Here is a 26,735-nt window from a genome sequence, read left to right on the forward strand (position 1 = left end):
CAAGCAAGCAGCAAACAAAATGCAGACACAGTAAAGAAAAAGAAGACCGAGGATAAAACAAATAATAAAAACAATGACAAAAAAGGAGAAATACATTGGTTTACATAAACAGATAAATAATCTTTGTAGTTTTCCATTTTTGGGGGTTTAGAGAGTCATTTCGAAGCGGGCCTTGGTAAAGTGCTGCATGCTGGAGCCACAGGCTGGAGCATGCTGGGAAGTCTCGTGATAACATTGGCTGGACGAGCTGATGACGCAGTTTGGTGGCAGGAGAGGGGAGGGGCGTAATCAGCAGTGTAGGGAAAGAGGAGGAAGCAGCGAGGATGGCGGAGTCACACCTCTGAAGGTAAATCTGTTATTTTACCCTTATCAACAGGGGATGAGGTGAGCCCCCCAGCACTACTACAACGCCGGACAGGTGGGGGGTCTCCGCCAACCTCTCGCTGAGTGTTAAAGTCTGGTTTTATTGGTGGGGGAAACGAAGGCGCTCTTTTGTTCAGCTACGGAATGGCCGCTGTTTTTTCTGACTGTTTTCTTTTTTCCCCACACTTGTTCTGGGTGAAAACGCAGCCCGGCGGCGGTGTCAGTTCGCAGGTCGGCCTTGTGTGTTTTCGGGCTGGGGCGTCGCTCGCCTCCGCAGCTGGGGGGTCTGCTGGCCGCAGTCAGCGGGCTGCAGCACCGATTTCCCCTCACGGTGGACGGGGTTGGTCTGCGCCCGAAAGCCGCTTGGCTCGGGCCTACGCTCAGCGCCGTTCTGCCTGTGATCCAGCCGGACTGGTTAGCGGGAAACGTAAACGGCGTCTGCCGTAGCCCGCGTGCCGAGCGTCATTGCGGTTTGTTGTGTCATGTCACTACGAACGGGACGGCGGTTTTCCCGGTTTCTCAGACAGAAGCGGAGGCTGAATTCCTGCTAGCTGCTGGCTAGCTAACCTGCTAGCTAGCTGACGTTAGCAGTCTGGAAGAACTGACGTTTTCTCACAGCGGCTGTTATTTCCTGCTTTGTTTTACCAGCCGACAAACGGGCTTCACTCTTTTCGACGCTCATTGACTCCGTTACAGGTGGTTCGTTTGTTGATCGTCGCGTAGCTGGTTAGGCCAACGATGTGCGTTTTGAGCATAGAGTTGACTAGTTTACAGGTCAAAAGTCAAACTCATTTTCCTCCAACCGTGCACAGGACTAGCATGACAGCAAAGCCCGCGCGGCACTTGGCGTTTTCTTGCTGTCTGTTATGCAAATAGATTAATCTCTAATGCGCCTTGACTTCCTGACCCAGAAGCTGCCGGTCTGTCGGTAAACGTTCCCCGGATCCTCTGCACGCGCCACGGTTAGGCTTTTGCATGTTTGTCACCGAGTCCCACGCACGGCCTCTGACACGGACTGTTCTGGAATAATGTGACCCACACGCACACGCAGCAGTACTCCCTTGTAGCTGGGTTCTTGCAGGAATGTGCGTGCGTGCGTGCGTGCAGGAACATTTCTGATGAGACCATACATGCAGGATTTCAGAAGAATCGGAGCTGCAAAGAGCTCCACTCGGGACTAATTGTCCTTCAGCAGATGGGTCCAGGATGTCCATAATGGAGGTTTCCTCAGTAATGCAGCTTGTTATGGTGGTGTTGATGGACGTGCATTAGCCTTTTCTGCTAAATGCTCTTTTTAGGTCAGGCCTAATTTGTACATCAACCGGTTATGCGGTTTAAACTTCCTAGAACGAGCAAAGTGCTGGTAAACTCTGCTGCTGCTAGTGATTCAGCATTTAGTCATTTATTTTCACCACAATCTCCTTTTAATGGGCACATTCACCCTGTAAAAATCTTCAAATAAATTAAAAGAGGGGTGCATTACTTCATGGTTTCACACACTTATGGTATACAGCGCGTCCCCTTGTTTATTGTGGCACGTGACATTCTGAAAAACAACCTGCAATAGGTAAAATCTGCAGAATGCTATAACTCTGGTTAAACTCCTCACTACACACTTTCTACCACACTTTTCTCACATTTTCACACTTTTCTCTTGTTTAAACTCTCAAAGCAAAAATAAGAAACAATCCCATGATCATAGAACCAAAACAAAGATCTGATCGAGAAAGAAGATTTATCTGAATGTGGCAAACTGAACACATTCTGTACGGGAGAACCAGAGGAGGTTTGTTGACGATGTCTGCAGCCAATCAGGACGCAGAACACAGTGCACTGTTAAAATCACTGAAAAGCATGCAAAATTGCACTAAAAATTCTAGAGACGGCGGAGGGCTGAACCCTGATAGCGAGGGAACCTGCTATGTTAAAAGGTCAGGTTTGAAGGGGCAGGAGTGAGGAGGTCAAGGTGAGGACAGGAAGGGAAAAGCATTTGCTGAAAATGCAGCAAAACAAATTCAACTGTTAAACACGAGCAAATGGAACAGGAAAGAAGACGACTGTGTTGCTTCAATCCCTTTAAAGACCCACTCCAACTACATTTGGATCCGCCTTAAGCCTCTCCAGTAGTCTGTCAACGACGATGATGTCGTTTTTAAACAGTATCTAAAAACGTGTGGTTTTCTAGGACATAGTTTCTGCAGAGCGGCAGGGGTTAATCAGAAATTTATCTCTGAGTTGTGGGCAGGGCTGAAGGCGCAGAGCAACCCCCCACCCACTCCAAGAGCTCTTTGATAACGTGCTTTCCTGCTAGCTTACAGCCGCTCACACCCCCAATGTTAGCGGTGCAACATAGATTGCAGCTACATCAGATCCATCCGTCCAGTTCTGATCCAGATTCCAGCTCAGACCAGCAAAACAAAGACATTCATGGATCTGTTTGCGGGGAGCAGGGAGACGCCCAGCGTCACAAGTACAATCTGTTTCAAACGGCATTTTTCCGTCTGCTCCTGATTCACAACGATGTGAAACAAAAAAAGACATTTTGCAAAGCTGCTTGGTCAGGGTGGTAGGATTGCTGGAGCCTATCCCAGCTCCTTATGGATGAAGGATCAACTGGAGTGTGGGAGGATCTGCAGTGCCAGGAGAACGCCCACACATGCATGTGGAGAAGAACACGCAACATTCACACAGAAAGCCTCTCGCTGTGAGCCGGGGATGCGAACCACCTCTCCACTGGCAGCCCGGCTGGGGGGGGTTTGTTAGAGGGTAAATAAAAGAGTGGCGCTGTTTATTTCCTTTAAACCACTTTCAAGCTTCAGAATGTAATATTTGGTCGGTGAATGACGGTATTTTTTAGAACAAATGAACCTTTTATTTGAACTTATCGTAAATACAGAACCAGGTGAGAAAGATGGACAGCTTTTCTGAATGGAACAACCATCACAGTGTGCAGAAATATTACATTTGGTGACAGAATAAAGAGGATGTTGAAAATGAAGAGAGAAGGAAATGAAGGAGCTGAGAATACAGTTCTGAGATCTGAAAAATGTCAGTTATGATCAAATAAATGCTGGATATACTCTATTTTACTGCAGTTAAAAAATGACAGTTTTAATGTGAATTTCAGTTCAGACAACAAGAGAAGAGGTTAGGAAGGGAAAATAAAGACAAATTCAGGTTTTAAAGAAGGAAACGGCTGATTATTGATAAATACATTTTAAGTAAAAAATAAAATCTGATTTTTTTTCATTCCAAAGTCAATTTTTCTTCCTGCTTTTACTTTCTTTAACAAAAATGACAAATGTATTTAACAAAAGCTCTTTGGAATTTGTCTCCAACACAAAGTTCTACTAAACACAAGCTGTAAATGTCTGCAGAACAAAGCAGCAGATGTTTGGGAGCTACTGCCAGCTTGATCATCTACAGAGAAACACTAGAACCGCTGCACAGCGTTTCTGGGAGCAGCCGCCGTCAGACGGCATAGGTAGTTTGGTCATGTGATAGTTATTAGGGATCCATGACACTGAACGCATTCTTAGGTGCAATAAAATGTTTCCACTGTTGTGATCATTCTGTGTTTGTTTAGTGGTTGAAGCTGATTTGAGTTTATTGAACCTTTCCAGCGTAATCTGAGAAAGTTACAACCACTTTCTTGGGCTGGTGGGGGTTGAAAGGTGGAACATGTTTTGTGTCTTTACAGGTTTGCTTTAATCAAATCAAACTTTATTTATAAAGCACTTTTCATATAAAAGCACAACACAAAGTGCTTTACATTGAAACAAAACAAAATCAATAATAAAAAAACAAGCACGAAAATAAAAAATAGGTGTCCCCTCTCCGTACCTCCACACAGCCCCCCCATCCTTTTACACCCCCTAACTGATGGGGAAAGACAATGAAAAATACATCTTGATCTTGAAATCGGTCTTCAAATCTTTCTAAAACTAAAGGACAGCAAGACACTGGGATTGGCGCCGGATCGCTACATGGAACATCGTCTGTGTAGATCTCATTTCCAACGCATAGAAGACACTGATGATGTTTAGAGATCAGGTTTATTTATTTTAGAGTGTTCCACTAAACCAGGGGTCGGGAACCTTTTTGGCCAAGAGAGCCATAAACGCCACATATTTTAAAAATGTAATTTCGAAAGAGCCATACAATAATGTAGCGTCCCTTTCCCACACTGAGGCACGGAGACTTAACCTCTTTTAAGGTTCTTTATTCTGGTTACTGTAGACCGCAACAAACGCCGTACAATTAATTCAGCAACTCCTGAATCTCTCCCGCTGAGACAAGAGCACTTCTCCCAACTTTATATTTCCCTGCTCCCGCTCCGCCCTCCCATTTCCCTTATTCGGCCCATAGCTGAACCCCATTGGTCCAAATTACCTAACAACAGGCTGAGCGACAGAACTGAGAGCCGATCAGATCTCTGCTTGATGCGTTCAATGAACCCCAGAACTTTTAACGCGGCCCAACAGCCACCCAGTCCAAGTCAGTATGCAACGATATGTTTAAAACTAAATATACAAATGAATATGTGTATTTGATTTAATTTCAACATTTTTAAAGTACAATAAGTCTGTGGATTCTTTTTAATAACATTGTTATTCTGTTGCTAATAAATGATGAGTATTTCTCGTGGTAGTTTTGCTGATATGTCTAGTCTGGTTGGTTGATCCATGGTGAGTTTCTGCTTCATGCAGGCGTTGAGACTTCAAACGTGATCGTCTGAATGTTCTGTAGATGTGAGAAAAACTGCTCACATGCAGACGCGGAGTCAAACACACACTCACACGCTGCAGTGAGTGACGGGCAGCGGGTTTTACGTTTTTACAATCCCTGCGCGATTCACCTGCTGCCTGTCCCCACAACGCTCCACCCCCACCCTCTGCTTTCTCCCTCACACATCCCGTCCCCGCATCTGCGCGCTCTTTCTCAGAGACGGGAGCGCGCAGTTTTAGGCACGGCAATTCACAGGTTTCCAGCTGGTAGAAACTCTGTGAAATAATAGATAATAGTAACTGATAGCGCTGGCGCAGATTTCTCTCTCTAAGCACTGCTACTACTGCGCGCCTCTGGCATCGCATCGCGCCCGAGAAGGACTGGTCTAATGAAAAAAAAAAACTATAATTAAAGATTTGTCTGCGAGCCACATGTGACCATCAAAAGAGCCATATATGGCTCGCGAGCCATAGGTTCCCGACCCCTGCACTAAACCATCGGTGACCACGTCTCCACCATGACATCATTCGGAGACGCTGGCGGTACGTGAGCTTCCCCGTCTGCTGCAGGAGCTGCAGCTGAATGACGGCGCCTTCTGTGGTGTTTCCGTGTCTCAGTGACCCAGTTTGACGACTTCCTGTCTCACATTAGTCTGAGGAGGGAATAAAAGAATAAAATTGGAGGACTTTTCAGAAGAGTGTCCTAAAGTTCAGGACGGGTACGATCAGCATCTTCCCATGTTGGATGTAGACTCCACCTGCTGACTGCATCATTGAACACATCACAAGCCAAGGCTGATTGGTTGAAGCAGCGCGCCATCCTCGCCAAACTTCACATTTTTAAACTGCGGGCGTGCTGCGACACTCAAATTGCGCCGCAGGACTCGAGTCGCATCTTTACATTGACTGAACATTGAAAGTGGATTCCTGTGCCGCGCCGCTGCAGCTTAAGAACTAGCATACAGTGGGTCTAGGTAAAGATAGATGAGTATAGTAAATGTTACAGGCTAATCCTAAATAACATTTATGTTTGCAGAAACCAGGAGACTGAATCAAAAGAGTCGGCTTGACTTGGTTAGTGCAGAGTTTTAAAAGGCTCAGTTTAAAAACCCAAACAAGAAAACTGAAACTTTCATTGCTGAGGTTTCCAAATGATCCCTATTAACTAACCTAACGTCCTCTTTGATAATATAAACACATTTAGAATTAGCGTATGAGGAGGATTTTTGTATAATTGTGATTATTTCTGTCTTTGCTCCTTTATTAGTTTTAAGGACTTTTTTTTTTTTAAATCTTTGGAGGTTTGGAAAATGCTTTACAAGAAATAACCAGATACGAGCGCCTGCAGTTGGTCAGGACAAGGACAAAGAGTACGACCATAAAAGGAAGTGGTTGCACACCCAAGTTTACATAGCCCGAGCATTCTGGTTGGTCTGTACAGAATCATTTAATGTTCTTAGTTGTTGACGCACGGGTGTTTCTGTCTTTAATCTCCATCTCTAGACATAGAAGGGTTTTTACAGAACAAACTTCAAGTTCCGTTGATGTGTTAGTGTTGGTGCTGTCGACTAAATAAAAGTTTCTTTTGCTGTAAAGGTCATTTGACCTGTTGCTGAAGGGATTCATACTTTGAACAGCACTTCTAAAGATTACTCTCAGCAGTCCTAACCTTTACTCTTTGCTCAGATCCTGAGCCAAACCGGCTTCTCTTTTTGTCCCAGCTTAGCTTGTTCTGCTGCCGGAGAGCTTTACTCAAGCACCAAGGTGCAGCAGGAAAGACTTAGCTGTCCAGAGAGATGCTGTTCTTTTCTGCAGGCAGATTAGCTGAGCTCCAGCCACAACCCAACCAGAACTTTTTAACAGCAGGCCTGCATTCCTCCTGGTTTCAAGAGCAAGAACATAATAAAGTTATTGGTCTAACAATGTTTGAGTCCACTGCAAAAGATGGTGTTACTCCTACATTTACATGATCTTATTGGTCTTTTTTGCTTGACCTTCTACACATCAAGTCATGGATAAACAGTATAATAACTACCCCGGGTCAGCTTTACATTTGCTGTGTGCTTAACTGTTTACAGATATGGTGTCATGTTGTTTTCCTTGTTTTAACGTGTTGTTTTTTCCTTTTCTGTAATTTGCTTGTTTTCTCCCATCAAATACAGAAAGTGTGGATCATTTGTAGTTTCAGGAAACACACTAAAGTAACTTTAGACTCCCAACTGCATAATCTGGATGTAAATCGGATGCCATCTCCTAGGGTTGGACTATTAATTAATTTAATGGATAAATTTGAATTTGTTGTATCAGATGATTCATTTCTGGGAAAATGGAGATTTGATGTTCCCAGCTCTCTGCTCTCTTCTGTTGTTCAGAGTAACGTCAGTACGCCATTCCGTCCAAAGTTCAGACGTGAAAACACACCAGCGACTCCCCACCCTGTAAAGGCCTGTTCACACCGGGACGAATTTCGCCGGCGATTTTCGCCGACGTTTAACGCCTCGTGACTAAACAAAGGGCACCAACGAGAGTGTGCACACCGACGCGAAAAAACGCCACGCGTTAAAGCGTCAAAAAAAAAAAAAACGCCTCGGGTTCGTTTTTTTTTTCGACGCGTCGCGTCGAAATCTACTCGACCAATGAGAACGGCGCTTTTGCACACGTGTCTGGAGCTTCTGAAGTTACAGTAAAACACAACTTGGGGGCGCTCAAACACAAAACTGCCTTGCTGAGCCCACATACCAGCGAAGAAGATAGACGCCAAGTAGCGTCTACACAGCCGCGAAGCAATAATGACGGACATTCTAAAATATCCCCGAACCAAGCACCAGTTGGAGCTACTGGTGCTTGAAATATTCATGTTGTCTTTGTATTATTCTGACAAGCGCATAAATGCTTGCTCTCTTCTTCTGAGTGAAAAGCGACTTTAAGAAGCGTAAAGTTGCGCAGCGCCACCTTGTGTACAGGAGTATTTCTGTTTTACATTAAGCGCCATCTAATGTCAGGGAATGAAATTGCATGTTCACTCCACTCATCGTCAGCGAAAATCGCCTGGGTGTGAACACAAAAAACGTGGCGAAAAACGCTGGCGAATAACGCCTGGCGAATATTCGTCCCGGTGTGTACGGGCCTTAACTTCTGCTGGTTTTTCCTCCGTGTAGCTTCAGCTGAAGCTGATGAAGCAGCAGAACACGTGAGGATTTGTACCAGGAACCGGAAAGAACCGGAGGAGAAACCTGGTGGACTCACAGCAGCAACAGAACGTTTCAGAGAAAGTGTTGATCTGGAGACAGCGGGGTCATTACACACGGATGCTATCATGCTACCATGCTATCATGCTAAATGCTACCATGCTAGGCCTGCACAATATACCACAAATTTATCGTTATCGCAATATCAAGCTGTGCAATATGCATATCGCAAAAGACAGCAAATTTGCAATAAATGGTTACCTTAGATGTGGCCAAACAATCTTATGGCAGCTTGAAGTGTTTAATGGATTGAAGGAATCCCTTTCTGCATTTGACCAATCAGATGGACCCCTTCACGTTGTTAACTAATCGGATGGCGCCCTATTATGTTGTATGTTCGCCTCCTATGTCAACAAGGGTCATTTGTAGTATAATTTTTAAGCTGTTGTAATGGAATGGGAATAATATTTTTGTTTGTTTGCTAATTGTTTATATACCGCAAATTATATCGTTATCACAATATTAATTACTAATATCGCATATCACGAGTTTTCTTCATATCGTGCAGCCCTATACCATGCTATCATGCTAAATGCTACCATGCTAAATGCTACCATGCTAAATGCTATCATGCTAAATGCTACCATGCTACCATGCTAAATGCTTCCATGGTAAATGCTACCATGCTAAAGGCTACCATGCTAAAGGCTACCATGCTATCATGCTAAATGCTACCATGCTAAATGCTATCATGCTAAATGCTACCATGCTACCATGCTAAATGCTTCCATGCTAAATGCTACCATGCTAAATACTACCATGCTAAAGGCTACCATGCTATCATGCTAAATGCTACTGTGCTAAATGCTACCATGCCATTATGACAGGGGTCGGGAACCTTTTTGGCCGAGAGAGCCATAAACGCCACATATTTTTAAATGTAATTTTGAAAGAGCCATACAATAATGTAGTGTCCCTTTCCCACACTGAGGCACGGAGACTTAACCTCTTTTAAAGTTCTTTATTCTGGTTACTACAGACCACAACAAACGCAGTACAATTAATTCAGCAACTCCTGGATCTCTCCTGCCGAGACGAGAGCGCTTCTCCCAACTTTATATTCACCTGCTCCCGCTCCAGCCCTCCCATTTCCCTTATTCGGCCCATAGCTGAACCCTATTGGTCCAAATTACCCAACAGGCTGAGCGACAGAACTGAGAGCCAATCAGATCTCTGCTTGATGCGTTCAATGAACTCCAGAACTTTTAACGCGGCCCAACAGCCAAGTTAAACTCAGTCCGCGACAATATTTGTATCACTAAATATACAAGTGAATGTGTGCATTTGATGTAATTTCAACATTTTTAAAGTACAATAAGTCTGTGGATTCTTTTTAATAACATAGTTATGCTGTTGCTAATAAATGATGAGTATTTCTCGTGGTAGTTTTGCTGATGGTCTAGTCTGGTTGATCCGTGGTGAGTTTCTGCTTCATGCAGGCGTTGAGACTTTAACGTGATCGTAGGTCTGAATGTTCTGTAGATGTGAGACAGACTGCTCACATAAAGACGCGGAGACAAACACACACTCACACGCTGCAGTGAGTGACGGGCAGCGGGTGTTACGTTTTTACAATCCCTGCGTGATTCACCTGCTGTCCCCACAACCCCCCCCACCCTCTGCTTTCTTCCTCACACATCCCGTCCCCGCAACTGCGCGCTTTTCCTCAGACACGGGAGCGCGCAGTTTTAGGCACGGCAATTCACAGGTTTCCGGCTGTAATGTTAGAAGTGACCAAAGTGCTACAAACTCTGTGAAATAATAGATAATTGTAACTGATAGCACTGGCGCAGATTTTTTACTCCAAGCACCGCTACTACAGCGCGCCTCTGGCATCGCATCGCGCCCGAGAAGGACTGGTCTAATGAAAAAAAAGTATAATTAAAGATTTGTCTGCGAGCCACATGTGACCATCAAAAGAGCCATATATGGCTCGCGAGCCATAGGTTCCCGACCCCTGCATTATGATATCATGCTTCCATGCTAAATGCTACCATGCTAAAGGCTACCATGCTAACATGATACCATGCTAAATGTTATGATGCTATGCTAACGAGCAGTCCCGTGTGATATGGGTCACGGTCTAAAGTCAGACTATATTTTCACAGAGCGACCTTTAAGACGTGGCAGATAAATGCAACTAAATGAATTCATAGAACATTTATAAAAAATGTATTTTATAAATATAATAAGAAGAATAAGAAGCACTTCTTATGAAGCTTTAATATTACGGAGCCGCCAAAGCCCGCCCCCCAAATGAAAAACATCTTTACTCTCAATGACAAGAATCCAAAAACAGGATCATGTTTTTAGGCAAATCTTAGGATAATGCTGATGAGATTTCACAGCCTCAGCTGGAGAAATACTGGAGGTGTAAATGGTAAATGGCGTATACTTATAAAGCGCTTTCTACCTTCTTACGAAGGCCCAAAGCGCTTTACAGTCAGTCCCATTCACCCATGCACACACACATTCACACACTGATGGAGGCTCCGCTGCCGAACACTGGCGCCAACCTCCCACCAGAGGCAAGGTGGGGCTCAGTGTCTTGCCCAAGGACACTTCGACACATGGGCGTGCATGAACTAGTTCAGTGACGTAGTGTCAATCGGTCTGTCCTTGTCTTGGAACTGTTCTGGTCTTAAATTTAACAGTATGTAGAAAGAATCAGAAGTTAGCACTGCTTTAGCATTGCAGCAGTGGCTCTCCTGTTACTGCATCTGTTACAATGTTTTGTCCTTGAGCAAAAGGAAAAGTGACATCTTTCCCCGGTATGACTGTTTATAATTCCAGAGGTGTTTTATTGTCATTTTGCTTTGAAAACAATAACACATATGATCTTATGTTCATATCAATCCATCTATGAATTCATTTTTATAGCGGCTTGGTGCTTGCGGTAGCCAATTCTTGTGTAAAGAGGGTACACTGAACAGGAAGTGTGTATTCAAATGACGGTGATGTCTACGCTCCTCCAATCACCAAACACCTTTCACCCTCTTACAGTAGAGTTAGATCAGTTTTTTTACTCTGAAGCACTTTGTGATTTTTATCTTGAAAGGTGCTATACAAATAAAGTTCATTATTATTATTATTATTATCAGAGTTGGTTCCTGCTGTAAAGCTACAACGCTGAAGTAGGAACAGAAAAGAACCCATCTAAACATTTCCATGAACTATAAATGTCCTCAGTTCCTGTTGTGTAAACACAAAAAGAAGGGAATTTCCTCCAATAGTGCCAGCCGTGTTTCCTAATACAGATCTGCATGCTTTCCTTGTTTTCCTTTCCAACACACCTATTGAGCTTATTCACTCCTCAAACTCTTTTTAGAAATGAATGGTTACAAGCCTCAATAAATACTTTGACAAAATCATTTGTTCAGGACTTTCTGCACTTTAGGTTAAGCAGAAAAAGTTGCAAAAAAAAAGCATCGATCCATTGATGCAGACTTTCATATTAGTTTATTAAAATCTTCATAATTATATTTTTTACCTATAAATATGATGTTGCTGTTTTGCAGGTTCAGGTTTAGTCAGTAGAAAACAAAGGTAAAGCAACTCAAGTGCTCTCTGATCAATATATTACAGGAATCCCTCGTTTATCAGAACGATCCATAAATGATCCTCATTAGGTCAAATCTGCCAAGTAAGAGCATAGATGTTTCAAGGCTGTAAAACTCCTCACTACGCAGTTTCTGCACGTTTCCCAGACAGACAGTTTGACTGTGTTCATTCAGTCAAACTGTGGAGACATCTGATTGAGCTAATCAGCAGCTAGCAGGGCTTGGAGATCTGGAAAACAGGCAGGGTGGTAGATCTCCAGGACCAGGGATCGGGGACGGTTGGTCTTTGTCCAAACCTGCTTTCCTGGATGCAGTAAGCCTGAGTAACCTGCTATTGAATCAAATCAAACCCTTAAAACCAGAAGCGTTTCTGTTGCTTCAAAGGCACACTTGTGTTCTCAGAGTTGTAGACACCCAAGCGATGTACACTAATTCCACCTGCAGTGCCCCGCTGATGATGATGCAGAAATGAAGAAGTCCGACGGATGGCTTTAAGGTCATTTCCTCTTTATCAAACCAAGCTGCAGGATTTAAAGTGTGCTGCAGCTACAAGCCAGCTGTGAGGCTCTCCTGTTTTCTGCTCACCCCACCGAAGGCATAGTAAAGTGTCGTCAACCACACGGATGTGGTTGTCAGGAGATGACTGGAAGACCGCTCCCTAAAACTGCTGAGGGCCTAGAACTTCCATTTATTTGACACAACCATTGGTAAAGGTTTTCACCATCTTACTTATTTTATTTTGATAAATTCAAAATGAAATCTGAGAGAGAGAGAAAATCCTTGATGGATTAACTTAATAAAAATGGTAACATGACTCAAATACAGAATGAAGACAGATTTGTACGTCTGTCTCGCTCGTCCAACTGGAAATGTTTAGCCGTACATTGGCGTGATTTCAACTAAAAGGGAAGCGACAGTTGTGGTTCTTTTTGCCAGCAAACCTGAGTTATAAAAGCAGCTCCTTTTAATGGAGAAGTATTTTATATTACAGGTGAAATCAAAATAATAAAATGTAAGCAAATTAAAAACAAAATGTGAACATATTAACAAAAATTAAACCCGTGTTTTGAAAACAAATAACCTCTGATTGTGCATTAATAATAGAAACACCACGGTTCAGTGTGAAAAGTTTTATTGTTGCTCTCTCGTCTGAATGTTAATACTGTGTTTAAATGTCATAAACAGCCTTTTATGACTCTCAGCTGGACATTATATTCCTTTATGCTAACGTCCAGCCATGTTTCCCTGTCTGAACACTGTCAGTGGAACCAGAAATGACTTTGAATTTCACTGAAAACATTTTTTCATCGATTCAGCTTAGAAGAAGTCCAGATTTGACGGCCTGCTTTCACCGAGCATTTCTCCTACTCTTTGCCGGTTACTTCCAGTCTTTTAGTCTTTGACTCTGCTTTTTGTTTTCTGTTTTGACCATAGTTCTGATTTTCCTAACAAAGTGTTTATTTAAGCTTTTCTGATGTAGTTGCTGTTCTGGGCCTGTTTGGGGTGGCAATGTCATCATCTGTCCGTCAAAAACAAGTCAAAATATCAGTCTGTTAGTTTTCTGAGTTGCAACCAAATTTAGGTGTTATTTTAAATACGTTAACACGGCTAGCGTAGCGGTTTTTACGTGTTATGAACAAGGTTGGGGGTTACAGGTATTGTGAATATGCTAACGTGTAGCGTGTTACAAACCAATTCTAGAGTTCCTGTGACCATAGTTAACAAACTCTGACTAACGGAGGGACTTTTCTCTGACTTTTTTGTCTCTCTTAATGTGCCTTATAGTTCGGTGCACCTTGACAAAAGTTTCAAAAAAGACATCTGGAAGACACGGTACTTTAGTCATTTGTGTACATAGCAGGACAGTTTTCTTTCTAAAAAAGTAGCTTTTAAACAACTTAAAGTTAGAGATGCTAATGTATTTATAAGTCAAATGCTCTTAGCTGTTGTAGTTACAGTGCCAGGAATAATGCCATTGTTGACATTTCTTTCTGCTTCTTACAGCAAATGTAGAAAGGGTTAAAACGCCTCTGTGGAACCTTTCCGTCTGAAAGGACATCTGTCTGATGGTCCTGGGATTGTCTCCTTTCAAACGCTCCAGCGCGTGGCACATGGATCCCACAAATCACCTAAGTTCCTAACATCTCTGGACCTGAAGACCACTTTTTCAAGGCTAATCGTAAATGTGTTGGCCTGCATGGGGATGCTTTCTTTAAAAGCCTCCGTGACCAGGTCTTTTTGTTTGAATAAGTAACCTGACAAGAGAGAGTCCCATGAACAGCTCTGCTGCAAGGCCAACAACGTCAACATGAGTAGTACTTTAGGCAAAGAAAAGGATTCAAAGGAAAAGGACCCCAAAAGTGGCCCTGCAGGTAAAGAAAGGGAAAAGGAGGCCAAGGCGTTGGCCAACTTTGTCAAAGACAGCGGGAAAGAAACAAAGACCAAAGGGAAAGATGCCAAAGAAGGAAAGAAGGACACAAGCAGCTCAACACAGGGCGTTGCCTTCCATGTTGACAATACGATAAAGAGGCCAAACCCAACTCAAGGTACACGCAAGAAGTCCAGTAACGCAGAGGTTATCAAAGAGCTTAACAAATGTCGAGAGGAGAACTCCATGAGACTGGATCTGTCAAAGCGCTCAATTCACATGCTTCCCACCTCTATTAAAGAGTTAAATCAGTTGGCAGAACTCTATTTGTACAGCAACAAGCTTCAGAGCCTGCCAGCCGAGGTAGGTTGCCTATCAGGCCTGGTCACATTGGCCCTCAGCGAGAACTCCTTGACCAGTTTGCCTGATTCACTGGACTCCCTGAAGAAGCTCAGAATGCTTGACCTCCGGCACAACAAGCTCAGAGAGATACCCGCCGTCGTCTACCGCTTGACATCACTGACCACGCTGTACCTGCGTTTTAACCGCATCACAACAGTGGAGAAGGACATCCGAAACCTGTCCAAGCTCACCATGCTCAGCATCCGAGAGAACAAGATCAAACAGCTGCCTGCAGAGATCGGTAAGAAGGGTTGTTCGAAAAACAGCAAGTATTTATGGAAATGAGTGTTTTTATTCCCAGAAAACTAAGTGTTCTACTAGTCATGTGCTTTTAGGCTTTACTCTAATAACCATCGCATCTTTAATCTGGATTATTGTAACTCACAATGATGCAGCAAAAATTGGGCATCATTGATTGTGTGAGGTGATACTGGCAGGGAACTCTTCAGACTTGAGACAAACCTCCTTCGTCTTCTCTCTAACTGACTGTCGGTTTTTCTGCAGGGGAGCTATGCAATCTCATTACTTTGGATGTTGCCCATAATCAGTTGGAACATCTACCCAAGGAGATTGGAAATTGCACACAGATAACCAACCTTGACTTGCAGCACAATGAGCTTTTGGACCTCCCAGAAACAATAGGTATTCTGATTTTAAACCTTATGATCTTGGTTTTGGACTCAAAATGAGAAAGATTTTTCTTTTCTTTTTTTTTTTGCTTTTAGATACTTGTTTTGCAGTTTAAAAAAAAAAAAGTGATGAAAAGCCCTAATTTTGTTGTTTCAGGCAATTTGGCAAGCATAAATCGCTTAGGGCTACGATATAACAGATTGTCGGCCATCCCAAGATCTCTAGCCAAATGCCGGGAACTGGAGGAGCTAAACCTCGAAAACAACAACATCTCAGTGTTGCCAGAGGTGAGATATCAACTGTTTCCTGTGAGGTTGTTGATATTGTAATCACCTAAATCAAAGCGTGGTTTTACTGGTATGTACTAGTGTCATCTTAGTCTCAAGTCTCTCCTTTTTTGTAGTTGAATTGTTGACGCTCTATCTAGACAGAGGAAATCTGTGCATGCAGGTTTTCTCAGGGCACAAGATTATAGGTTTTCTTTGGGGAATTTCTGGAATTTAGTCAAAAGGTGTCTAAACTTTGGGCAAGTTTTCTTTAGTTCATGCAGGTCTGCTTTGCTTGTTTGTGTGTTCAGGGTCTTCTGTCAAGTTTGGTTAACCTGACCAGTCTAACACTGGCAAGGAACTGCTTTCAGTCTTACCCTGTGGGCGGGCCATCGCAGTTCTCCACCATCTACTCCCTCAACATGGAACACAACCATATCAACAAGATCCCATTTGGCATCTTCTCAAGGGCCAAAGTCTTAAGCAAGCTTAACATGAAGGTATGCTGATGCTTTTAAAAATGCGTCTGAAGAGTAGAACGAATGTAGAATGCATACTCTGCCATATTTGTTTGACATGTTATAACCTTTGTAGCACGGTGCTGTTGTTTATACCCAACTGCAATAAGTCCGTAGTGACATTAAAGTCTTCTGTGAATTCTCTGATCTTTTCTAAGCTGTACCTTCGGCGTGGTTGACAGTGCCATCTCTTAGATTGTGATGCTGTCACTCATTCTTCAGCCCAACTTTAGGTCCCTCCAGACATGTCTGAAACAAAGGGGGTTCCAGGACCATCACAGGGCGTTCGATTTTGAAGAAAGAGGCTTCTTACTGCTTACCTCTCAGCCTGATTCTATTTTGGAAACTTGTAGCTTTTCAGCAGCTCATCTGAATCATTTTGACTTTTATCTTCAGCTCAGCAGCGAGCCGCTATGTTTCTGAAAATGTTTGTGTAACACAAGAGTCCGACTGATTTCCTGCTGCTTGTGTCGCCTGTGGCTGTGGGGTCAGAGACTTAGGCCGTTCAACCAAACCGTGGTCAACAAAGCCAAAACCACAGTCCATGAAAATCTGTTGGTTACATGCATGACTAGGTTGGTTTCCAATCATCTTTGAATAAACCAAGAAGTGTCCAAAAGGTGAACATTTGCTCCGGATGCAGATCTGTTTCCCACAAACCCTTGCTCTGCTCAGCCACTGAAGACTGTTTTCTCTTTGTTGATGAAGAAAAAACTTTTTTTTTCTCAGGACAACCAGTTAACATCTCTGCCACTGGACTTTGGCACATGGACCAGCATGGTTGAACTGAACCTTGCCACCAATCAGCTGGCTAAGATCCCAGAAGATGTCTGTGGGCTCGTTTCCCTTGAGGTGAGTCTGTAGCGCACATCCGTCAGAATCTCCTGAAGAAACTGATCAGACTTATGTTGTGTGGGGCGGCGTTTTTGTTTGGAGAAAGTGCTTGATTTCATGATTTATGATGTTTTAAAAAGAGAGAAAACCCCTCCCATTGTTTCCTGGTATTTGGTGCAGCCATGATTACCTGTGAAAGGCCTCCAAGAGGAAACGTTTTGTGGGCAAGCCTGCTTGTATAAGACCTTGAGATTAGCTTTGCGTTGTGAAGCTTTTTAAACCATAAAAACCTTGTTAGACTAGATTTTCATGACGCTGTTATCTGAAGTATGAATAACAGAGAGATTGTCCTTAATCCTTGTGGTGCATAAATGAGTAAAACAGCTTTGAAATTCTTAAGGTTTAAACTCTAACAGCTGATGCGTACAGACTGGATTATCTGTTAGAAAACGCCATGTTTTTATGCACACGAATCTCTGACTATTTTCTTCTTTATTGGTCTAGAAAACTCTTTGAATGACTTCCATCATTTCTGGGATTTATCAGGCATGTTCACCAACTGCAGACTTTCTCTCTCTGAAAATGTCTTCTCAGGTGCTGATATTGTCCAATAATCTTCTGAAGAAGTTACCGCATGGTATTGGGAATCTGAGGAAGCTGCGAGAGCTTGATTTGGAAGAAAACAAGTTGGAATGTCTGCCAAATGAAATCGCTTACCTGAAGGACTTACAGGTAATTCTCCCACACTGCTGTGAGGGAGAATCTGGATGTGGTCTGAAGTTTCTGTCTGAGATCCTCAGGAGCCCAAACCGATGTAGCGTGGCGCTTCACCCCGCCCACAGATTTTTACTTCTGTGGAACAGAACTGCAGACTGCCGTTAGATAATCATCACAGTTGGAGGAGTGAACAGCGTTCTGGCTCCGGCAGCAGAGCCCCCCCCAAATGCTTTGTGCCAATGATCGCATTGTTGCAGCATTTCTTTCCAGTGTTGTTGCTGCCCCCTTTGGGATTTTCCAGGATGTTTCCCATGGGGGGGTTAGAGCTGTAGGTGGGTAAAGGGGGTGTCCTAAAGGTGCTCTGTTATGACTCTACTTGGGTTTTAAAGGCTTGTTTCTGTGATGCATTTTTGTTTAAGGTCAACAGAGTTACTAGTTACATAACAGTAATGTAACAAACTACTTTACTGCTACAACGCCATTATACATATTTAGCGGCCCGTTCCTTCACACTTTGCTGATGTGGTTTAATCGGCCGAGAGCGCTTCTCTTTTTTTTCCTGGGGTGGGTTGGGGGTGTAGTCCCATATGAGATCATGATTGGCTTGGGATTCAAGTGGGAGGTGCTTGCTCGCGTTCTCTAGTGATCCAGGATCCAAACAACAGGAAGTGTCAGCGACAAAGGCAGCCTTTTCAGGCCGGAAATAGCCACACTATTTGACTTTAATTGAAACGAAAGAGACAAATGTTTGTGTGGAACGCACCACGTGTCCCGGTACAAAGACATCAGTGAGTACGTGAACTTTCTTCGTGTAGCACCTTTCACAGAAAACATGCCTTACAGAGTAAACCATTGAAGGACAGACAAACAGATTAAACAATACATAGAACCGGGTACAGAACCAGCAACCAAAAGCTCCTTAAAAAGCAGCTGTTTCTAAAAGACTCCCCTTTGTTGGTCAGCTGAAGCAAAAGGGCGGGGCGTTCCACAAGGTCACCCCCAGTTTTGTTACGAGTCTTTGGGATTTTAAGTAGGTTCAAAGATGGCGACTAGAGACTAGAGTACCAGCAGATGGGAATATAGTCATTAAGAGCTCTAGAAATCAGAACCTTTTTAAAACTACTTTGAATTTGTCCAAGAGAGTTTAAATACAAAAGAAATAGGATTGGATCTAGTGCTGACCCCTGAGGGACGCCATGCAGGGAGGGGGGTGACTTCAGAAAATAAATCATCAGCACACATGACAACCCTTCTGTTGGACAGGTAAGAAGAAAACCATGAAAGAACAGTCCCAAAAAAGAAAAAGATGGTGTTCTACTATTATTAGTAATAAAGATTCAGATCCAACACAGAGTACAAATTACCCAGCAGGCAGTTTGTTTTTTCCTGAGAAATCCTTGTTTGTTTCAGTATTCGGCTGATGTTCGAAAACTCTCCTCTTTTCCATCAGAAATTGGTTCTGACAAATAATCAGCTGACCACGTTGCCCAGAGGGATTGGCCACCTCACCAACCTGACTCACCTGGGGTTGGGGGAGAACCTGCTGCAGCACCTTCCTGAGGAGATCGGTAAGGAGTCCCGTCTCCCTGCTTGAATGCTTGGAAACGAGCTCCCAGATTAAACATGTTTGTTTTACAGCCTCAAAACATCTACAACCAGATTTCCTGGTTATTTCTTAAACGTAACCACTGCAATATATCCAGGGACCACTGTGATGGGAAAATCAAAATGATAAAAAAGTGAAAGAAGCAAAATAACAAACAAACACACCTATGTGCATGTTTAACCCTATACACACGCACATATTAGTTTAGAACCGCATCTTACACCGTTGACATGAATCGTGGAGAAAGTGAATCATGGGATCTCTACTGCTCGCCAAATTTTTTTACGTTGAAAGTGTCAAACGCGCGTTGAACTTTTTTTTAAGAGACTTTTAGTTTGAATGGTCTGAAATGAACACTCGCCAGACTCGACCATTTTGTCCTCTTTGAAGCGTCAGTCGCCACGTGGCGAGTAACAGCTGGGGCGTTGGTGGCCACGTGGCGAGTAACATTTGGAGCGTCAGTCGCCACGTGGCGAGTAACAGTTGGGGCGTTGGTGGCCACGTGGCGAGTAACATTTGGAGCGTCAGTCGCCACATGGCGAGTAACAGTTGGAGCGTCAGTCGCCACGTGGCGAGTAACAGTTGGGGCGTTGGTGGCCACGTGGCGAGTAACATTTGGAGCGTCAGTCGCCACATGGCGAGTAACAGTTGGAGCGTCAGTCGCCACGTGGCGAGTAACAGTTGGAGCGTCAGTCGCCACGTGGCGAGTAACATTTGGAGCGTCAGTCGCCACGTGGCGAGTAACAGTTGGGGCGTTGGTGGCCACGTGGCGAGTAACATTTGGAGCGTCAGTCGCCACGTGGCGAGTAACAGTTGGGGCGTTGGTGGCCACGTGGCGAGTAACATTTGGAGCGTCAGTCGCCACGTGGCGAGTAACAGTTGGGGCGTTGGTGGCCACGTGGCGAGTAACATTTGGAGCGTCAGTCGCCACATGGCGAGTAACATTTGGAGCGTCAGTCGCCACGTGGCGAGTAACAGTTGGGGCGTTGGTGGCCACGTGGCGAGTAACATTTGGAGCGTCAGTCGCCACGTGGCGTGCACTGCGAGTAACATTTGGAGCGTCAGTCGCCACGTGGCGAGTAACAGTTGGGGCGTTGGTGGCCACGTGGCGAGTAACATTTGGAGCGTCAGTCGCCACGTGGCGAGTAACAGTTGGGGCGTTGGTGGCCACGTGGCGAGTAACAGTTGGAGCGTCAGTCGCCACGTGGCGAGTAACAGAGCGTCAGTCGCCCCGTGGCGAGTAACATTTGGAGCGTCAGTCGCCCCGTGGCAGTAAAATTTTGAGCATCAGTCGCCACGTGGCGAGTAGCAGAGCGCGAGTAACATTTGGAGCGTCAGTCGCCACGTGGCGAGTAGCAGAGCGTCAGTTGCCACGTGGCGAGTAACAGAGCGTCAGTCGCCACGTTGCGAGTTAACAGTTGGAGCGTCAGTCGCCACGTGGCGAGTAACAGTTGGAGCGTCAGTCGCCACGTGGCGAGTTAACAGTGGAGCGTCAGTCGCCAAGTGGCGAGTAACTGTTGGAGCGTCAGTCGCCACGTGGCGATTAACAGTTGGAGCGTCAGTCGCCCCGTGGCGAGTAACAGAGCGTCAGTCGCCCCGTGGCGAGTAACAGTTGGAGCGTTAGTCGCCACGTGGCGAGTAACAGTTGGAGCGTCAGTCGCCACGTGGCGAGTAACAGAGCATCAGTCGCCCCGTGGCGAGTAACATTTGGAGCGTCAGTCGCCCCGTGGCAGTAAAATTTTGAGCGTCAGTCGCCACGTGGCGAGTAACAGTTGGGGCGTTGGTGGCCACGTGGCGAGTAACATTTGGAGCGTCAGTCGCCACATGGCGAGTAACATTTGGAGCGTCAGTCGCCACATGGCGAGTAACAGTTGGAGCGTCAGTCGCCACGTGGCGAGTAGCAGAGCGTCAGTTGCCACGTGGCGAGTAACAGAGCGTCAGTTGCCACGTGGCGAGTAACAGAGCGTCAGTCGCCACGTTGCGAGTTAACAGTTGGAGCGTCAGTCGCCACGTGGCGAGTAACAGTTGGAGCGTCAGTCGCCACGTGGCGAGTTAACAGTGGAGCGTCAGTCGCCAAGTGGCGAGTAACTGTTGGAGCGTCAGTCGCCACGTGGCGATTAACAGTTGGAGCGTCAGTCGCCCCGTGGCGAGTAACAGAGCGTCAGTCGCCCCGTGGCGAGTAACAGTTGGAGCGTTAGTCGCCACGTGGCGAGTAACAGTTGGAGCGTCAGTCGCCACGTGGCGAGTAACAGAGCATCAGTCGCCCCGTGGCGAGTAACATTTGGAGCGTCAGTCGCCCCGTGGCAGTAAAATTTTGAGCGTCAGTCGCCACGTGGCGAGTAACAGTTGGGGCGTTGGTGGCCACGTGGCGAGTAACATTTGGAGCGTCAGTCGCCACATGGCGAGTAACATTTGGAGCGTCAGTCGCCACATGGCGAGTAACAGTTGGAGCGTCAGTCGCCACGTGGCGAGTAACATTTGGAGCGTCAGTCGCCACATGGCGAGTAACAGTTGGAGCGTCAGTCGCCACGTGGCGAGTAACAGTTGGAGCGTCAGTCGCCACGTGGCGAGTAACAGTTGGAGCGTCAGTCGCCACGTGGCGAGTAACAGTTGGAGCGTCAGTCGCCACGTGGCGAGTAACAGTTGGAGCGTTAGTCGCCACATGGCGAGTAACATTTGGAGCGTCAGTCGCCCCGTGGTGAGTAACATTTGGAGCGTCAGTCGCCCCGTGGCGAGTAACATTTGGAGCGTCAGTCGCCACATGGCGAGCAACAGTTGGAGCGTCAGTCGCCACGTGGCGATTAACATTTGGAGCGTCAGTCGCCACGTGGCGAGTAACAGTTGGGGCGTTAGTCGCCACGTGGCGAGTAACATTTGGAGCGTCAGACGCCACGTGGCGAGTAACAGAGCGTCAGTCGCCCCGTGGCGAATAACAGTTGGAGCGTTAGTCGCCACGTGGCGAGTAACAGTTGGAGCGTCAGTCGCCACGTGGCGAGTAACAGAGCGTCAGTCGCCCCGTCGCGTGTAACATTTGGAGCGTCAGTCGCCCCGTGGCAGTAAAATTTTGAGCGTCAGTCGCCACGTGGCGAGTAACAGAGCGCGAGTAACATTTGGAGCGTCAGTCGCCACGTGGCGAGTAGCAGAGCGTCAGTTGCCACGTGGCGAGTAACAGAGCGTCAGTCGCCACGTTGCGAGTTAACAGTTGGAGCGTCAGTCGCCACGTGGCGAGTAACAGTTGGAGCGTCAGTCGCCACGTGGCGAGTAACAGTTGGAGCGTTAGTCGCCACGTGGCGAGTAACAGTTGGAGCGTCAGTCGCCACGTGGCGAGTAACAGAGCGTCAGTCGCCCCGTCGCGAGTAACATTTGGAGCGTCAGTCGCCCCGTGGCAGTAAAATTTTGAGCGTCAGTCGCCACGTGGCGAGTAACAGAGCGCGAGTAACATTTGGAGCGTCAGTCGCGACGTGGCGAGTAGCAGAGCGTCAGTTGCCACGTGGCGAGTAACAGAGCGTCAGTCGCCACGTTGCGAGTTAACAGTTGGAGCGTCAGTCGCCACGTGGCGATTAACATTTGGAGCGTCAGTCGCCACGTGGCGAGTAACAGTTGGAGCGTCAGTCGCCACGTGGCGAGTTAACAGTTGGAGCGTCAGTCGCCACGTGGCGAGTAACAGTTGGAGCGTCAGTCGCCACGTGGCGAGTAACAGTTGGAGCGTCAGTCGCCACGTGGCGAGTTAACAGTTGGAGCGTCAGTCGCCACGTGGCGAGTAACAGTTGGAGCGTCAGTCGCCACGTGGCAATTAACAGTTGGAGCGTCAGTCGCCACGTGGCAAGTAACAGAGCGTCAGTCGCCCCGTGGCAGGTAACAGTTGGAGCGTTAGTCGCCACGTGGCGAGTAACAGTTGGAGCGTCAGTCGCCACGTGGCGAGTAACAGAGCGTCAGTCGCCCCGTGGCGAATAACAGTTGGAGCGTTAGTCGCCACGTGGCGAGTAACAGTTGGAGCGTCAGTCGCCACGTGGCGAGTAACAGAGCGTCAGTCGCCCCGTGGCGAGTAACATTTGGAGCGTCAGTCGCCCCGTGGCAGTAAGATTTTGAGCGTCAGTCGCCACGTGGCGAGTAGCAAAGCGCGAGTAACATTTGGAGCGTCAGTCGCCACGTGGCGAGTAGCAGAGCGTCAGTCGCCACGTGGCGAGTAACAGAGCGTTAGTCGCCACGTGGCGAGTAACAGAGCGTCAGTCGCCCTGTGGCGAGTAACAGTTAGAGCGTCAGTCGCCACGTGGCGAGTAACATTTGGAGCGTCAGTCGCCACGTGGCGAGTAACAGTTAGAGCGTCAGTCGCCCCGTGGCGAGTAACAGTTGGAGCGTCTGTTATAATCCCACCCCTGTGACGGGGTCTCACTGGGTCATAAGGTCATACTAAGCCAAGTCTTCCTCTCCTCAGGAACACTGGAGAACCTGGAGGAACTGTACCTCAACGATAACCCCAACCTCCACAGCCTCCCGTTTGAGCTGGCCCTCTGCAGCAAGCTGGCCATCATGAGCATTGAGAACTGTCCCCTCACTCATCTGCCGGCTCAGATTGTGGCAGGAGGCCCTTCCTTCATCATCCAGTTCCTCAAGATGCAGGGACCCTACCGTGCCATGGTCTGAGCGCAGAGCGTCCGGACGCCGGTCCGAGCCGCCTTTCTGCCGCCCATCCTTGTCCCTCGTATCACACACTGTGAAGAAGATGGGACTCACCACAATCAGTGTCAGGGCCACGGCGAGGGGGTGTGATGGGCGCCATGGCGAGGAGGTGTGATGAGCGCCATGGCGAGGGGGTGTGATGAGCGCCACGGCTCTTCAGCCAGAAAGGATGCACATCGTTGGAGACTTGCTTCTGCGTCGCTTTGGAGTTCCCCGTCACGTTACGAACCCGCCCACCAAACCGCGATCACTCTTCATTCCAAACTTTCCCAGGGGAACTTGTGTCCACCCGTTTGCCAAAACAGAGGGTCTGATGTTTTATATATCTATCTATCAATGATAGAGGTAGAGGTCTGTACAGATATAGATGGATGTATAAAACGGTGAGCTGCCAGGCGAGTCTGTCCGCCTCCTGAACTGTGCTCTCATGCCAACGTATTTACAGTCATTACAGCATATACTATGTGAGCAAGGATACAACTGTATGCAAAAGCAAAAAGAAATTCTCATTCACTGCTGCTGCCGTACTTTTAAACGATATCATTTGTTAGACTTTCTTTAAGGATTTCCCTTTTTTTTACACAATCTATTGGTGGTCGTGACTTCTGTTAATTGCTACTTTGACCATAGTGAACAAAGTTTTAACAATGTTGTACTTAATATTTGTTTTCTTCTTTTGAAACTTTCAATGTTTTTTTTAAAGATGTGCCTACGTTTAGAGTGATCCGGTGGGTTCTTTCTAAACTCTTTTCTCCATGGAAATACAAAGATCTAAATTATTTCAAGGGTTTTTCTTACTGCTGTTTGTACTTCCTCCTTGTTTTTCCTCTTCTTGCTTTCTTTCCTTCCTTTATTTTAGGAGAAGTGTTGCATCCGTTTCTCTGGAACATAATATCGGTTGTAAAATAGTCCATGGAGACCCTTCTGAACAGACAGCAGCAGTAGTTGTACAACAATGAGTTCGTCATGTAAACCTGTAAGAAATGCCAATCATTCAAGCCTGAGGAAGAAAGCAGCTCGGACTTTCCTTCTACCAATGCAAGTGGAAATGTGGCGCCCTCTATATGATTGTGATGAACAACAAAAACAGAAAACAGGGGGGAGGGAGTCCATCAAACATGGCTATGGGGATAAATTATAGATGTTTTTATATATGTATGCAATTTCTGGTGGTTGCCTTGAGTGCAATTTTTAGTTCTGTGGACTGGTTTGATATAATCTCCAGTGTTGGGCTTCTTAGCTTCATCCAGTTGATCGTTGACCAACATATCAAGTGTTTCTAAAGACGTTTTTGGAGTCTGGAGCAAAGTGTACGGAGCTTCAAGAGTAGTTCATAATAAAACCTTGAAGGGTCACTTCTCCTCCACACTTTCTTTTTTTGGACATTTCTTGGTGTCGTCCCACACTGCTGACGCTCGTCCTGAAGTCGACGTCTGTTGGGTTGGGGGCTGCACCCTCGCACGTTTTTGGAAGAAGTGTTTGTTTTTATGAAGGAGCACACCGTGCCCCCCCTCAGCAGATGGTTGGAACCCTGACGGGGCCTCTTTGGGGCCCCTGCTCTACTCTGGGTGGGGCCCACGTCTCTCCTCTAGGTGGGGCCTCTGCTGTCCTCTGGGTGAGGCCACATTTCTCCTCTGGGTGAGGGCCCCCGCTGTCCTCTGGGTGGGGCCTCAGCTCTCCGCTGGGTGGGGCCACGTCTCTCCTCTGGGTGGTGCCCCGGCTCTCCTCTGGGTGGGGCCCACGTCTCCCTGAGTGGGTCCACCGCTCTCCTCTAGGTGGGGCCTCTGCTCTCCTCTGGGTGGGGCCACGTCTCTCCTCTGGGTGGTGCCCCTTCTCTCCTCTCCTCTGGGTGGGGCCCCTGCTCTCTTCTGGGTGGGGCCCCTGCTCTCTTCTGGGTGGGGCCCACGTCTCCCTGAGTGGGTCCACCGCTCTCCTCTAGGTGGGGCCTCTGCTCTCCTCTGGGTGAGGCCACAGTTCTCCTCTGGGTGAGGGCCCCCGCTGTCCTCTGGGTGGGGCCCCCACTGTCCTCTGGGTGGGGCCTCAGCTCTCCTCTGGATGGGGCTTCAGGTGTGTGGGTGGGGCCACATCTCTCCTCTGGGTGGGGCCACGTCTCTCCTCTGGGTGGTGCCTCCGCTCTCCTCTGGGTGGGGCCTCAGCTCTCCTCTGGGTGGGGCCATGGCTCTCCTCTGAATGGGGCCCCCGCTCTTCCCTGAGTGGAACCCCCGCTCTCCTCTGGGTGGGGCCTCAGCTATCCACTGAGTGTGGGGCCCCTGCTCTCCTCTGCATGGGGCCACGTCTCTCTGGGTGGGCCCCCCGCTGTCCTCTCGGTGGGGCCTCAGCTCTCCTCTGGGTGGGGCCACGTCTCCCTGGGTCGGGCCTCGTCTATCCTCTGGGTGGGGCCCCCGCTCTCCTCTGGGTGGGGCCTCTTGTCTCCACTGAGTGGGGCCCCTGCTCTCCTCTGGGTGGGGCCTCTTGTCTCCACTGAGTGGGGCCCCTACTCTACTCTGGGTGGGGCCACATTTCTCCTCTGGGCGGGGCCTCTGCTCTCCTTTGGGAGGGGCCACGTCTCTCCTCTGGGTAGGGCCCACGTCTCTCCGCTGGATGGGGCCACCGCTGTCCTCTGGGTGGGGCCTCTTGTCTCCACTGAGTGGGGCCCCTGCTCTACTCTGGGTGGGGCCCACGTCTCCCTGAGTGGGGCCACCTCTCTCCTCCAGGTGGGGCCTCTGCTTTCCTTTGGGTGGGGCCCCCGCTGTCCTCTGGGTGGGGCCTCAGCTCTCCTCTGGGTGGGGCCACGTCTCTCCTCTGGGTGGGGCCCA

The 26,735-nt window shown here is 47.1% G+C and overlaps 1 protein-coding gene across 1 annotated transcript; it reads left to right on the forward strand.

Annotated features, from left to right (window-relative positions):
• Positions 1-267: 267 nt before the first annotated feature.
• On the forward strand, positions 268-25,274 carry shoc2 (SHOC2, leucine rich repeat scaffold protein). Its single transcript, XM_004066336.4, has 9 exons — positions 268-346; positions 13,903-14,909; positions 15,173-15,310; positions 15,455-15,585; positions 15,876-16,064; positions 16,812-16,934; positions 17,511-17,648; positions 19,084-19,201; positions 23,675-25,274. Exons 2-9 carry the CDS (start codon positions 14,207-14,209, stop codon positions 23,881-23,883), a joined length of 1,749 nt encoding a protein of 582 aa, XP_004066384.1. The 5' UTR covers positions 268-346; positions 13,903-14,206; the 3' UTR covers positions 23,884-25,274.
• Positions 25,275-26,735: the final 1,461 nt, after the last annotated feature.

This window comes from Oryzias latipes, chromosome 1 (genome assembly GCF_002234675.1).
Source record: "Oryzias latipes chromosome 1, ASM223467v1".
Taxonomy (NCBI): domain Eukaryota; kingdom Metazoa; phylum Chordata; class Actinopteri; order Beloniformes; family Adrianichthyidae; genus Oryzias; species Oryzias latipes.

Bases quoted from the DNA above. Each gene is read 5' to 3' on its own strand.
- shoc2 (XM_004066336.4), top strand. From the start codon at position 14,207: ATGAGTAGTACTTTAGGCAAAGAAAAGGATTCAAAGGAAAAGGACCCC. The intron at 15,311-15,454 runs GTATTCTGATTT...TTGTTGTTTCAG, and splicing joins GGACCTCCCAGAAACAATAG to GCAATTTGGCAAGCATAAAT. The intron at 15,586-15,875 runs GTGAGATATCAA...TTGTGTGTTCAG, and splicing joins ACATCTCAGTGTTGCCAGAG to GGTCTTCTGTCAAGTTTGGT.